Source organism: Sinocyclocheilus grahami, unplaced genomic scaffold (assembly GCF_001515645.1).
Source record: "Sinocyclocheilus grahami isolate Dianchi unplaced genomic scaffold, SAMN03320097.WGS_v1.1 scaffold2503.1, whole genome shotgun sequence".
In the NCBI taxonomy this organism is placed as follows: domain Eukaryota; kingdom Metazoa; phylum Chordata; class Actinopteri; order Cypriniformes; family Cyprinidae; genus Sinocyclocheilus; species Sinocyclocheilus grahami.
In genome coordinates this window covers 11,846-27,435 of record NW_015507682.1, presented here as the reverse complement: position 1 = coordinate 27,435, position 15,590 = coordinate 11,846, and the positions used below count along the sequence as shown (strand labels likewise).

At 38.0% G+C, this 15,590-nt stretch overlaps 2 protein-coding genes across 2 annotated transcripts in view; both read left to right on the top strand.

The window, feature by feature from the left end:
* Positions 1 to 348: 348 nt before the first annotated feature.
* On the top strand, positions 349 to 2,108 carry LOC107575194 (uncharacterized). The gene is made up of 5 exons (XM_016261612.1): positions 349 to 508; positions 587 to 864; positions 949 to 1,248; positions 1,375 to 1,689; positions 1,765 to 2,108. The coding sequence occupies exons 1-5, from the start codon at positions 438 to 440 to the stop codon at positions 2,106 to 2,108; spliced, it is 1,308 nt and encodes a 435-aa protein (XP_016117098.1). The 5' UTR covers positions 349 to 437.
* A 281-nt stretch (positions 2,109 to 2,389) lies between these two features.
* Positions 2,390 to 15,590, top strand: part of LOC107575193 (uncharacterized) — a gene marked incomplete at its 3' end in the record, with an annotated part of 22,436 nt that continues 9,235 nt past the window's right edge. Inside the window, exons 1-9 of the mRNA XM_016261610.1 lie at positions 2,390 to 2,438; positions 2,503 to 2,730; positions 2,808 to 3,083; positions 4,773 to 4,942; positions 11,017 to 11,062; positions 11,193 to 11,510; positions 13,362 to 13,691; positions 14,471 to 14,599; positions 15,268 to 15,363. Coding sequence (XP_016117096.1) covers positions 2,390 to 2,438; positions 2,503 to 2,730; positions 2,808 to 3,083; positions 4,773 to 4,942; positions 11,017 to 11,062; positions 11,193 to 11,510; positions 13,362 to 13,691; positions 14,471 to 14,599; positions 15,268 to 15,363 — 1,642 coding nt within the window. The remainder of the gene's footprint in view (positions 2,439 to 2,502; positions 2,731 to 2,807; positions 3,084 to 4,772; positions 4,943 to 11,016; positions 11,063 to 11,192; positions 11,511 to 13,361; positions 13,692 to 14,470; positions 14,600 to 15,267; positions 15,364 to 15,590) is intronic.

Sequence of the window (15,590 nt, the reverse complement as noted above, 5' to 3'; positions counted from 1 at the left end):
ATGACGTCATTGGCAGGCGACACAATGACACTATAGACACGCTCCGTGTCACTAGTTAAAATTGCTTGTTTCTCTGGATTTAAACACTCTTCGAAACATTTGAGATAATGTAAGTACACAAGTCAGCAAAATATATAACACTGTTCTAGTGGTTTTTGGATATTTTAATAACAAATTCTTACATATTGTGCCTTTATATAGAGAACATAAAACCTGTTTGAGCTCTCAGTATCAGACGGTGTAACTGCACTAGGTGGCGCTCTTTCAGTGTGATTAATGTGATGTTCAGTCAGTGGTGATGGTGGGAGGAGCCAGTAAAGCTGCTCATTACTGATAAAGAGCTGAATAAAGAGGAAGTAACTAAAGCAGACAGATGTAGAGACAGAGAGATTCACACAGAGATCATTCAGCATAAAGAAGACTGAACTCAACTCACAATGAAGATCCTCCTCATCTTCCTCACTTTCTACCTGATCTCAGGTGAGAGCTTTTCTCTTTCATCACTGCAGTAATGATGCTGTTTTCTGTTCATCAGCTTTCTGATCACAGTATCAATCTGATTGACAGCTGCAGTGAGATGCTTTAGCGTCACGGGATATTCTGGAGGAAGCGTTCTTGTTGATTCTGGGAAACTTTGGTCCAGTGACTCTGCTAAATATATGGTTAAACATGAGCCATGGAGAACCATAATAAATTACAAGAAACACAGTGAATGGACTAGTGAAGGAAGATTCATTCTTTTTCGCAGCAAATATGGAAAACTCATGATATTCATCAGAGAACTGAACCAACAGGACACTGGAAAATACAGAATTAGGGTTATTGGCAAATGGTATATAGATATAACTTTGAATGTAAAAAAAGGTAAGCAATTCAAGTGTGTAATGCAACTTCTAATTTTAAAGGTACATCATTGTAAAGTATATTTCTTTATTATTTGAATGACAGATTCATGCTGTGTGGTGTCAAAGAAAGTGGTGGTAAAGAGTAGAGAAACTGCTACCTTCAGCTGTGAATATTCACAGAATCATGTTAATGATGCAAAAGTCATATTCAAAGAACGACACAACTCCATTGACACATGGAATGAGGAAGAAAGATTCAGTATTTCTGATGACAGACATAAACACATCTTCAGTGTGAGAATCACTGCTGTGACACCAGATGATGGAGGAGTTTATTTATGTGGAGTTTGGATCAACAGACAATCATACTCCATTAGTACTACTGTTCACCTACACATTATGAGTGAGTAGAATAAACTCTCTGTGTCATCTAGCATAAGTTAATATATCAGTGTTTGCCACTTCAATTATTGTTAAGAATTTGTATTCGATGAAGTCAATGATTCTGTCAGATATTTGTGATTGACAGCTAAAGTGGGCGTGTCTAGAGTGAGCGGCTCCTCAGGAGGTGGTTTGATGATCAAGTGTGAACATCCTCAATACAAAACCAACCCAAAATACATCTGTAAAGAATCAGACGGATGTTCAGAGAGGAAGAATCCAGGAGTTCAGGATGAATGGATGGAGAATGGAGATGTTTCTTTATATGACGACACCAGAGCAGGAGTCTTGATGGTGTTTTTTAGAGAGCTGAAAGCTGCAGATGCAGGAACATACAGGTGTGGAGTGAAAGTATCTGACTATACTGAGAGCTTCACTGAACTTCAGCTGCACCCCAAACACGGTGAGCAAACTCAAGTTCTTTGTATGTTCTGCAAGTATATTTTCAGATGTTTACATAATTTATCTTGGTTTATAGATGCTGCATATCCAAAGAGTGTGACTGAATCTGTGTATCTTGGTGGAGAAGTCAACATCACCTGTCAGATCCCAGAGAAACATGAAGTTCATTTCTGCAAAGAGGATGTTAATCACATCTGCCAAACCATCAGCTCATCTAAAGTGACAGAAATGAATCCTTCATCTGAGAGAAATGAAGAGAGAGTTGTTAGAGTGAGCATCAGTAATGTGAGTGTGAGAGATGCTGGAGTTTACTGGTGTGGAGCAGAAACCAGAGACACATATCTGACTTTCATCTCCCTGAACACTAAAATTCAGCTCAACCTCATCAGTGAGTCCATTCAGATGATTTCACTTGAATAGATAGAGTACATTCAATAACACAAATTGTGCGTGTTAAATGTTCATGCTTGTTTGTTAAAAGTGCCTCCAGCAGTGAGACACGAAAGAGAATCCACAACTAGTCCCTTAATGACAGAGATCACGGGTCATCAAACATTACAAACTGAGTTCTATACATGAGCATCATACATTTTAATAATTGTGTAGCTATAATATCATTCATCTCTGGACTGTGTGTTTGTGTTTTATTCTCAGATTTCTCCGTGATCTTCATTATTAGTGTGTGTGTGATTCTGCTGCTGATGGGTGGATTCACTCTGACTGTGTGCAGATTAAGACACAAGAGACGAGGTGACGCTTGGTTTCATTATTTATCTCTTGAATTGTTTAATTAAATTGTTTGAGTGTCTCTGAGCTGCTTCGTGCTCCACTAGAGACAGAAATACTCTCAGTGAGACTGTGAGAGAAGAGAAAGAGAGCAAGACTGGCAGATTGACTCTGAATGATAACGTCACTGCACGTGTCTTCACTGGGACCATCACTGGACTGACAGCAGAGGATGCTGGGAAATACTGGTGTGCAGTGACATTAGAAACAGACCTCAATTATCTTTACACTCATCTGATCGTCATCATGAATGAGGGTGAGGAAGGTTTCTGCATCTGAATATGTGAAACTACGGATGTGAATTGATGTTCTTGTGTCTGTAAACATTTCCAGAGCTGAACTTGACTAAGTATGAAGGAGACAACGTGTCAATCCAGTGCAAACATCATGATGAAGATCAGAAGAGCTTCTGCAAAGCACATGAAGCCTCCATGTGTGTGAAGGATGGAGTTTCATTGGAGACGATCAGAGATGATCGATTCTCTTTCAGTGATGAAGCATCTTCTGGAGTCTTTACTGTGAACATCACTGATCTGAGAGAAGAGGATTCTGGGATATACTGGTGTGGACCTCACGTCATCACTAAAGTCAGTCTCACTGTTAAAATGGGTAAGCTCTTTATCTTTTTTTAAGATTTATACTCATCACTTAACAAATAAAATAGGGTTTTATGACTTTGTTCACCAGAACACAACAGGTTTTTGATCAAATTAAATAAGGATGTCTTGTTTACCTTTACAATATATATTTTTCTATAGTCCAATTATTGGTCAAACACATTAAATTGATTGTTATCTGCCATTCTTTTTTTGTCTGATTCTTTACTCCTTTTGTTGTAATGTATAACGTTCTCTAGTGTTGATATGTATCATTTTGTTGATAATAAAGTAAAAATAACATATTTTGCATTGTACTGCACTGCTTTTGATTTGATGTTCTATATAAATTTGCGTATTTGACTTGTTGACTTGTTTGTATTTTATGCTTTCCCAGTGTCTCGTGCATGAGCACTGTGTTTTTACAACGGCGTGTCAAGTTAAAAGAGCGTCTCAGGCTATGCATGTAACCAGGTTCCTTCTCAGGGAACCATGGTTAGTTACATATGTAACCTGAGACATTCCCTTTCGAATGGGAAGTCGCACTGCGTCCCAGGACACTATGGGGAAGAACATGGGTTTTCAAACCTGTCCTGGAGGACCCCCAGCACTGCATGTTTTGTATGTCTCCCTCATCTAACACCTGATTCAACGCATCAGCTCATTCGTAGAGATTGCAAGACCTGAATTGAGTTTGTCTGATAAGGTAAACATACAAAATGTGCAGTGCTGGGGGTCCTCCAGGACAGGTTTGAAAGCCCCTGGGGTTAGAGAATGCCCACTGTGCCATGCTGAGGGAATGATTGCCTTATTGACTGTGCAAGCACCAAACAAGGATTCAGTGGACCTAGATGCCAGAATCAGATTCCCTCACTCAAGTCTGTCATGGAACTGTTAGTGATACAGTTCCCTACGGCCAAACCCCAATCTCCAAACCCATTGCAAGGAAAGTCCTGGCATTTAATCCCTTCCTTACTGGGGTGGGTGCCAGTGCCCATCCCATGCACAGAGCTCAGAGGTCTGATCATGATCTGATCATAAGCTTCACCTTAGTGTATCACATGACGTGAGAAGGAGCTGCCTACCTAAGAACTCGTCCTGGGGAGGCAGCATCATGTATGAATTTTTAAAACCACACCTACACCTCTCTGAACTATCATCTCTACAATTTGTGATCCAGCGCAGCTCAGTTACTACATCAGGCAAAAGAGCAGGTCTGACTGTTAGGCCTGTAACACCGGCATGATGTGCAACGCACCTCCAGCCTGACCTGCAGCCATGTATGTTCTGACATTCAAATACAATGTAGTACTCAGCAGTTTAGACGGCAGAGTTCTCCAACGTCAATTATTCTCCCACTGAAAAATCGCTTACAAGCGTCTCTTCAACAGGAGGCATCAGTGCATCCCCATGCTTGTGCATGCCCTACACGTTTGTGTAATTTCAGTCATTGAATGTGAGATGAATAAGGCTTCCTCCATTATCTATCCACCTTGGTGTGATGATCAGGAAGATTTCAAAGTTCAAAACTTCGATGCTTGATACAGTTTTAATTAACACAGTTTGTAAATATACTACAGCTCAGATTTCACTTTATATTCATTCACAACGGTGTATATTTGCCACGAGTGTTGGCTGTTTTGTGTATTTAAATACATTTTAATACGCTCTGTCTCTCCGTAATGTGTTTCTGTGTTTTCAGATTTCTCTTTGCTGAACATAATTTCTTTGTGTTCGACTCTGCTGCTGGTCGGAGGAGGATTCACTGTGACTGTGTGTAAAGGTGATGCTCGCCTTCATAAACACACACATGTTTATCTAGAAGGCAGATTATGTCTAATAGACCTACAGACTAACCCAAAATGTGAAAAATAAAGGAAGGGGGATGTATATGAATGGTGTTTTTACAACATGAGGTCAACCAGAATGTCCTAAGAATGTATCTCACTATTGTGTATCTGTGATGTTGTGTTGAGATCTTAGGGATGAGCTCATCATCAGGCGGTCGCAGACGACACTGAAGTGGTGAGTCTGTATCTTCATGCACTGACGTTCTTGTGTGTTTCATCTGTAAGTTTCATTCTGCACGTCATGTTTAATCTCAGATTCTCACTTATATTCTGGAGCAGATACGATTTATTCCTCTACTCACCTTCTCACAATCCCCTCTGGTGGCTTTACGTGATGATCTGTGAAATTTGAAGACCAACACTTGTTACAAGGCATTAACATTAAACACTATACTATTAGTATTGTTGATAACTTTTCATTATTATTAAAAGCCTTTCAAAATGTAAAAAAAGGTGTTGACTATATTTTTGTCATTAAGTGTTTCATGAACGCTGGTGTTTGTGTTTGTGTGATGAACAGGCTGTTTTCTGAACACCTCAAAGCCACAGACGCATTCAGGAAACCCACAATGAGGCGCATAACACTGAACAATAAGCAGAACATCGTTTGTGAGCAAAAGACAAAGACTAAAAACTGCTCATTTTACTGCAGGTATTCAGTCATTCACCTTCAACATTTACTGATTAATGAAGAAAAGACTGAAGATAACAATTGTGATCGACAAATTATCCATGTGTGATATAAAAATGTTACTTTTAAAAACAGATCAAATTAAACAAATATAATGAGCCTTCAAATCAATGACAGAATATCTTCAAGCATCCTGTAAATGTTGAAAAAATTGAAAGTTGAAAGTTGAAATTTTTTAAATCATAAAACTCCTACATCATACATTATGCATTTAATGTTTTCAGTGTAATACATTAAAACATCAAAATGATTCATTTCAAACAATCAAACTATTTTGCATATAGTGTGAGTTGTGTTTGTTAATGCTGTGGGGTGTTTGTCAGGTTTTGTAGGTTTGTTCAATATGTGGTCAGTGTGCTTAAGAGAAACTAACATGTGCTGCTCTCCAGCTTTTGGTTTTTTTGTGGTTTTGCTCATGCTATTTATATTCTTTTATTTGAGCCATTATGTGCTTCAGACACCCGCAGGTGTGATAAAAACAGGAAATGACGGTGGACACAGACTTTCCACTCCATGAAGAGATGTTGTGAATTTGCGTAATATTATAAAAAAAAATATTATTTATAATGTATTGCAGTTCTTCTTTCAGAAGGTCTTATTCTGGTTGTCAGAAATACACACAGATGCTTCTGTTGCATGTGTAATGACTTTAGTTTTTACAGTATCAAAGGGAAGCACAAGACTTATTTCAGCTAGTAAGTCCATCCAACTGCAGTTATGAAGCAGTGTGTTATAAGATGTTTGCATGGTGTTTGCATGTTAAATGTCCAATCTGCTGGCTGTTTTGACCTTTTGCTCTCACTGCAGGATTAATTCAGTGTAAAGAGTATTTTAAATCAGCTTTTAGTTATTTGATTAATCTTTTATTAGTCCCGTTAGTTATTAGATTAGAGTTTGTGTTTGTAACTTCCTGTTCACCAGATGCCCGACTGAAACTTCCGGCTCCATCTAGTGGCAAAAGTGAGTAATTGCCTGTTAAATATCTTGGTTTTACAGTTTTTGCCTATTGCTTGAACACTATAGACACATGCTTAGACCAAAGTAGCAAAACTTGAAGCTTTTGTTACTATACCTTAAACACAGTGTAACCATACCTTAAACAAAAGCGCTGCTTTGCACTTCAGTTGCAATTCTGCAACACACTTGCTCCTGCACACTACACACTATTTCATACATAAGACACTTCGTTCATAAATGAAATCTCATGGGTACCATTGCGAAAACACATCTATTCAAAATACAACACACATTGGGTGATTGAAAACACTTAGACACACACCTGAAAACACTTACTGCACAATTGGCCTGTTTTTCTGTATTTACAGTAGTGTATTTTGTGTTTTATTTTTGTATTATTTTTGCATTATTGCATGTACTGTACTGTAAAGTATAGTACTGTGATGTGCCGTATTGAGTTGATGTCATTTGTAACCTTTCGGTGCTTTCATTTTGGTTGTTGTGAAAACCTTTGTTGGAAAAAAGCAGAACAAAAACTGTAAGTGTTGCATTGAGCTTCACAGATTAATTAAATACTGCAGTGTTTTATATAAAGTACACTAGTGTGTTGCTGCTAATCTGAAAGTGTATTCATATGATGCAAGTGTGTATCATTTTGTCATCAGAGTGACATTTTGACAAAGGATTGTTAGTTTTCGATACCAGAGTTTCAATTCCACATAGATGTAAATGGTTTATTTCCCAGTGTTGTGTCTTGTGTGCAAAGTTTTGACACAATGAGCCGAAGTTTTGCAAAAAGTGTTCAAGCAATAGGCAAAAACTGTAATGAAATGAGCTTTGTGTAGTGTTATGATAGCTGACAGGGTAGGTGGGGTTTAATTAGCATGATTTTATTTATTTCAATTTAATATAAATAACACTATTTTACATGCCTCGTGTGTGTTTCAAATGAAAAAGTGAATCTGAAGGAATGCGAGTTTTTGTATTTGATGATCACATGTGCTCATCATTCGTGCAGATGTGAAAGTCTGATATGAAAGACAGGCAGCCGATTTTCACTCTTAGTCTAGTTTGTGTTGTTGAACTGTCTTCAGTGCTGCTGAAGTTTGATTGGCAGCTGCTGTCCGTGGTGCTGAAACCACAGCTGCCAGTTAAACTGACAGAAGCACCAGATCCTCTACAGATCTGAGGAGTGAGATCAGGTGTGTTTGACCAGAAACACTGGAGAAAGAATGCAGATGCTCAGATTTGAACACATTTGCCTTCTTATAACACAGGGGTCTGACCAGCCTGGTGTCAATCTTTCACAGTAAATTCCCGAGTGTTAAATTAACACTGCTCAGAGCATATATGGTCCCACTCTAAAAGAGTGTTAAAGTAACACCGAAGCAGTGTTAAAGAGGGAGTGAGAGAGAGAGAGAGAGAGAGAGAGAGAGAGAGAGAGAGAGAGAGGTGTGATGGCTAGACACTTATGGTACAATCATGTCACGTGTCAGAGTCTCTGATTGCATTTCATCTAAAACTGTAGAGCTTTTATGGTTTCTATGTTGTTGCAGTAATGTGAGATAACAATGTGAGAAAAACTTTGTAAGTGATTTTTATAAACATGACTTATAGAGAGGTTTCAATTACAAAGTGTTTTTAAAGCTCTTCATATTATTTCATCATGTGCAGTTGTGATCAATAACAATCTATAGTACTCATTACCACTGATGTCATCAGTAAACCTGCTACAACAGGACAATTATGACACTATAAAAAAAGCAGCCTATGTAATCTAAATCAATTTTCTCTTGGTTTATCTTACTATAATCAATGTGTTTCATAAACACAGTTACAGCATTCAGAGAAAAACTAATGTTAATAAGTTAAGGGTCAAGAGCACAACTAAAGCAAACACTTATCTCCACAATGGTGACTTCAAATTGTCTTATTAAGAATGATCAGAGATTTAGATGTTAATGTTTATTGAAAATAAGACATTTTTAGACGAATGACAAACAAAAAGTCAAACTGGTTAGTAATGTGTGAAGCTGGTGATGCTGTTTGTGGAGATGATTAATCATCTTCTGCTGAGATCTTGAGAGATTTAATGTCTTCTCTTATTTCAGTATTTCATCTAAGGCTGTGACTGAAGTCAGTTGTAGTTCTTGTGTTTCTCTTTTCTTCAGTGATTCTGCTTGTTAACAGCAGCTGTTCATCACTAATGCTCAATCGGCACTTAATTAATCACTTAATTATCTCATTAACTTTAACACTGCTTCAGTGTTACTTTAACACTCTTTTAGAGTGGGACCATATATGATCCGAGCAGTGTTCATTTAACACTCGGGAATTTACTGTGTTGTAACTCAAACTCCCTGATGTATCAGTTATGCTAGTTGTGGTATATAAATGTGGTATATAAAAAAAATGAGGTAATTTACTTCTTGCAGAACTTGAAGGAAAAGAGTATGTGTTTTTTGACAATGTATTGTGTGTATATTGACATTAGCCACTTTCACACATAAAGTAGCCTACTGGTAAATTATTGTTAAGAGATCATGTGTGAACAGGACCTTTTCAATTTACCGGTATGAGAAGCTGTAAAATTACCGGTAATGTGCTCTGTGTGAACACAGCACAAGATTACCGTATGAGCACGTATGAGTTCAGAACGTGCTGCCGTAAGACGTCTACTCTGGGCTAATCATACACTCTAAAAAATGCTGGGTTAAATACAACCCAGTGCTGGGTAAAATAGGGACAAACCCAGCAATTAGGTTATTTTGACCCAGTAGTTGGGTTACTACCCAGATGGTTGGGTAAACATTTAACCCAACCGCTGGGTCAAAACAGCCCAATTGCTGGGTTTGTCCCTATTTTACCCAGCACTGGGTTGTATTTAACCCAGCATTTTTTAGAGAGTAACATTCTGACGCAGATGACGCATTTATACTGCACTGTTTACGGGAGACAAAGAAATGTGTAAAGTCGTCTAATGTGATTTTTCTGCAATAGCTGCATGAGTGTGAATAGCTGCATCAACTAAAACACTCCATGTTTACAAACACAACACCGGGAGCTGTTTAGAGGACATTTCTGGTTACTGACGTCACATAATTGATTTGAAATGTATGTGTGAATGCTGCTTTACCAGTAAATGTAATTTCTCGCCACATTTAGCAATGAATTACATGAATCCCACACATAGCAGTCTTCATCTCCAATTCAAAACGTTAATTGTGACAAACAGCAGAGTAGCTTGCATCACTGGATGTTTTTGTTGGTCAAACAGTTGTTGAATAGACCTATTAAATGTTTAGCTGCTTATGTCTTCACACTCCTTCACAGTTAAACCTGAAGGTCCCTGAATTACATTTTAAATGCAAATAAATGTTAAAACCTCTTTTACAGTTATTGCTCTCAATACTAATAGATTATCACTCTATTCTGGTGAGTTCAGCTGAACTCTGACTGACTCTCAATGCTGATACTTTCACACTTCACTTTAGTTTTATTTGTGTCAGACTGTCGTCATGGTTTGTGGTTTCCTGCAGGTTTTGTTCCGATGTGTCTCATATGAGTCCCTTTAGAGACCAGATTCACTGAAGGAGTGAAAGAGTCATTCAAACAAAGAGACTGTGGAAAACAGACAGTGAGTTTTATGAATATGCTTTCACTTATATGATATTGAATGTTATTTTATTTAACTTATTGTAATGAAGTTTAATAATTGAAATGCAAGTGTCATTCAAACGGAAACATAAATGATGTGTATTGAGTCTTCAAATTGTCTCCATGTTAATGATGTTCGGATGAATAATAAAATTAATATCTTAAAGTGTAACTGATATTTTCACTGTAATATATAATTAACCAATCAGAGACTACATTTGTGAGATGACCATGGGGACTGCTGTTCATCAGGTGTCACTGTTCACTCTCTCTCTCCCTCCCCCTCTTTCTCTCTCTCTCTCTCCCTCTCTCTCTCTCTCCCTCCCTCCCTCCCTCTCTCTCTCTCGGAGGAAGTGGGCAGTTCATTCAGCTGTTCTTGTTTAAGATGTTTCCAGGAAACACTCATCTGAACACGCATCGAGAGCTTCAGCAGAAATGAATCTACTAACAACAGAGAAGATCATTGAGTAAGAGAGAAGAATGAAGATCATCTGGACGTTCACTCTGCTGATGATTCCTGGTAAGAATCTGAACTCACAGTAAATCACTCAAAACAGCAGAGATTTTAACTTCAGATATTTGAAAGTTCATCTCTGTTCAGTCTTATGAATACATTAGTGAATACATTGAGATGCTGGTTTATTTTGTAGGTGTCGTGAGCTCCATCAGTGTGAGAGGATATTCAGGAGGAGGAGTCATCATCACATGCAGATATGATAAAAGAGATACAGACATCGAGAGCTTCAGAAGAACTGAATCTACTAACTACAGAGAAGATCATTGAGTAAGAGAGAAGAATGAAGATCATCTGGACGTTCACTCTGCTGATGATTCCTGGTAAGAATCTGAACTCACAGTAAATCACTCAAAACAGCAGAGATTTTAACTTCAGATATTTGAAAGTTCATCTCTGTTCAGTCTTATGAATACATTAGTGAATACATTGAGATGCTGGTTTATTTTGTAGGTGTCGTGAGCTCCATCAGTGTGAGAGGATATTCAGGAGGAGGAGTCATCATCACATGCAGATATGATAGAGAATATAAGAAAAATGCAAAGTATTTTTGTAGAGGAGAGTGGTCCACATGCTCTGAACTCATCAAGACTGTTAAGAAAAGCAAATGGGTTGATTCTGGAAGATTCTCACTGTATGTCAACACAAGAGCAGCAGTTTTCACTGTGACCTTCAGAGATCTGAGTGAACAGGATTCTGGGACGTACTATTGTGGAGTTGAGAAACTAGGACCAGATCGTTACACTGAAGTGAATCTAAATGTTGTAACAGGTGAGTAACTGAGACTCTCAAACTCATGATGATCATCAACATCACACACTCAACACTGACTGTAATATATGTGTTCACTGAGTTCACTTATCTGGATTTGTGTTTAACAGGTGAACAAATCAGTGCTGTGAGTATATTCAGGAGGAAACATCATTATAAACTACAAATATAAGATGCTAGAAAATAATTATTTGACAGACGTCTGTGTAACTGGATCATATCAATGTATAACTCTAATAAACACAGACAGAGCAGCAGAATGGAAACATGTCGGCCGATTCTCCGTTCATGATGACAGATCTGCACGTCTCTTACGTGTGTTTTTCAGAGAGCTGAATGTGAACGATTCTGGAGAATATATGATTATAGTCAGAGGTGGACAATCCAGGGGTCAGAAAGTAAAAGTCCTGCCATATGTTTATTCCAGCCATGAACTCAGCAGCTGATTTCACCAGAGGAGGAACCAAGTCATTCCTTTCAAATCACAAACCAGTCTCCAGTCATATCCCAAGTCCTCAAAGAGTTAAAGTTAATGAGATAATTAAGTGACTAATTAAATGATGATTGTGCATTAGTGATGAACAGCTGCTGTTATTGAGAATTACAGAGGATCAGATGCTGATGTTTTATTGGTTAAAATGATGGCACCATCATGGAGATCAGTGTTTGCTTTAGTTGGGTTCTTGACCCTATCAGTAAGGCACAGTGGTGTTTTTTCAAGCAATTGCAATATTGTTTCACAACACATGTTTGTGCATCTGCACATTGTTGCATTACAATGTGCTTACTCTTTCGGCTTTTTAAAGCACTTTAATGAATGTCATGAAGTTGTCTTTCTTTGGTTTATTGACTGACATTCAGCTATTTCAGAACTGCAATTAAGTTCTAATCAACAAATGTCACTGAACTGTGTACATATTGGAAAAAATAAGAAGTATGTTGCTCAGGCTTTTAGACTTGAACACTTATCATACGATCCTCAACAGTGGTGACCATAATTATTCATACTGCAGTGCAAGATGGGAGTTTTTCTATGGTGTTACCCAGCATGCATTGCAGCATGAAGCATTTTGGTCATTGTCACCATTGTTGAGATTCATAAGCTGGTTCTTGATGTCTGTGTGTATCTCAATAATACAAGCGCTCAAATATTTATATGCATTACATATGTGTAAGATTAACTCAATTAAAATAGCAATGCTTACATTGCACGTTATGGTTTCACAAGATTTGTTATTCAAAATCATTGCATGTAATTGAACAACAAACAATTAGTAGTTTAGATTTAAATAGGTCAGTGTCTGTTAACTGCACAGCACTGATCTCACTGCGTTATTAAACTTCAAACATTATTATAGAGATGTAACACAAGCAGTCAAGGGTCAAGAACCCAACTAAAGCAAACACTGATCTCCATGATGGTGCCATCATTTTAACCAATAAAACATCAGCATCTGATCCTCTGTAATTCTCAATAACAGCAGCTGTTCATCACTAATGCACAATCATCATTTAATTAGTCACTTAATTATCTCATTAACTTTAACTCTTTGAGGACTTGGGATATGACTGGAGACTGGTTTGTGATCTGAAAGGAATGACTTGGTTCCTCCTCTGGTGAAATCAGCTGCTGAGTTCATGGCTGGAATAAAAATATGGCAGGACTTTTACTTTCTGACCCCTGGATTGTCCACCTCTGATTATAGTCAAAGTTTCTGAAGACTACAGTCTCTTCTCTGAATTTAAGCTGGACGTTAAGAAGGCTGAGCTGCTTTCATTTGTTTCTGTGGTGAATTGATGAATCTCTTGTTTAATTCTAACATTGCTGCACTTGAATTGTCTCTCGAACAGCTGATTGTTGTGAGAAGAGCATCAGTCTCTCAGCTGCTGCAGGAGGATCTGTGAACATCAGCTGCAAATACCCACAATCCCACAGTGCTGATGTGAAGTTTGTCTGCAGGAGATCTGGATCTGATCTCTGTGCTGAAGAGACGTCTGTGGAGGAGAGCAGAAGATGGAGCGCTGAGGGACAGATGCAGCTGTATGATGACAGAGAGCAGCATCTCCTGACGGGAACCATCAGTCATGTGACTCAACAACATTCAGCTGAATACTGGTGTGGAGTTCAGTCTGATCAAGGACACAAGAGCTTCATCACTCGAGTCCTCATCAGCGTCACAGGTGCGGATGGTTTTCTCACTCATATTAATCAGAATGTGATTAAAAATAAAAACGTGCTTCACGGTGTGTCTTGTATCATGTTGCTTGACTGTGTAAAGAAAGTGTTCATGCTGTTTTGAAGAGAACTGATTCTGTTCATACAGGTTTACCAGCAGGTTAATTTGAGATGTTCTGTCTTTTTAACAGAGCAAAACCACAAACCACAGTTAAAAAGAGGAAGTTTCCTTATAAAGGTTCATGATTGCAGTCTGTGCAGGTTAAAGTGCAGTTTTCTGTTGATCAATGTTGCTGTTGAGAAACTGAACACAGAGTAAAGCAGAGGACAGTGTTTGTGTGTTTCATTCTTCATTCTTTAAATGTCCAGTTCTGCAGATCTGGACTCAAAGCAGCAGCATTAACTGATCTTTTGGACACAGTGTTACTGTAGTTTTTAACTAGTTGAAGTGTGCTCATCTGAATGCAGTATTAGAGCAGTGTTTGTGCTCCTGAGAGTCACTGAACCAGTCTTGTTCTATAATTAAGAAGCTGCAGTTAGAGATGCTCGTCCAGTAACCTGCTATTATTCACTGAGAAACCACAGACTTCACTTACTGGAACTCAAACAAACAGCTCGCGGTTTTAAATTCTGAGTGTCTCTGTATCAGCAAACATGAATTCTGGGTAGTGAGTGTGTGAATGACATCAGTAACACTTATATTTACCACGAGACACGTGATGCCAAGTTCTGTGTGTGAAAAAACATCCTTTAGAAATTAATTGTTTTGTTGCTTTATATACAGATGTTTCAGAAACAACTTCACCACAACCAACATCTTCATCATCATCATCTTCTTCTTCTTTCTCATCAGTCAGGACTCCACTGATCACAGGAGTTTCTAAATCGTCTCCATCTAGTTTTACACCAGCAGGTGCTGAAACACAAACATGTGATTTATGGTGTAACTTGTGAGCAGCTCTGACACCAGAGAGATATTACTAAATATAAAAAAAAATATTAGATTTTCAACTATACAATAAATAGTTGAATTTAATAAATTTAAATCATTGATGTATAAAAAATAATAATACTAACAAGCATCCACTCATTCTTGTTTTGATATTAGATCTATTGAACTGATTTAGCATTCTGTAGTTTGCTGCTTGTGGTCTATCAAGACAACAGCTGCTGTTTGTGTGGCATAAATGGATACCTGACATTCAGTGGCTCACAGACTTTTCACGGGCTCAAGGATAAGGTTTATAACGCTTAACTAGCATTTCCATCCTGAAAAAACAAAATGTTGTGGTATATATATATATTTTTTTTTTCACAGGTCACAGTTTCTTTAAACAGAGCCTGTTTAGAGTGATTCTGTGCTCAAAAAGGCACATTCAGCTACACATGAGCATAACTGAGTATAAGACAAGAACATTATTTACACCGCTTGTGTGAATGTTCAACGTGAAACCTATAACCTGCAAGCCCAGTATCATGCTCTGGTCACTCCTGTCCCAAACATCAAGCTACGCCCGTGATCTGATCAGATATTCAGCTCAGAGTGATCAGATCTGATTGTTTCATCTCCTGTGTTTTCAGGCTCTTCTCTGATCGTCTCTCTGGTTCTGGTTCTTCTGGTTCTGATCATCGTTGGTCTCTTATTACTGTTTCTCTGTAAGAAGCATCAGTCTCGAGGTAAAGCTCCTTCTTAATGTCTTTAGATGCAGAAACTCCATTATACTGAGTTTAAAATGCAAAGATTTGTTGATCTGTAATCCCACTTTGAGTCTGTCGCCATCTACAGGCTGCAATGAGACATGAGCAAAATACAGATATTTGATGATGTGTGAAAGCATTTCCATTAGACACCAGTGTTGAAATGTGATATAATGTCATTAATTTAGACTCTTGTTTTGGCAGGC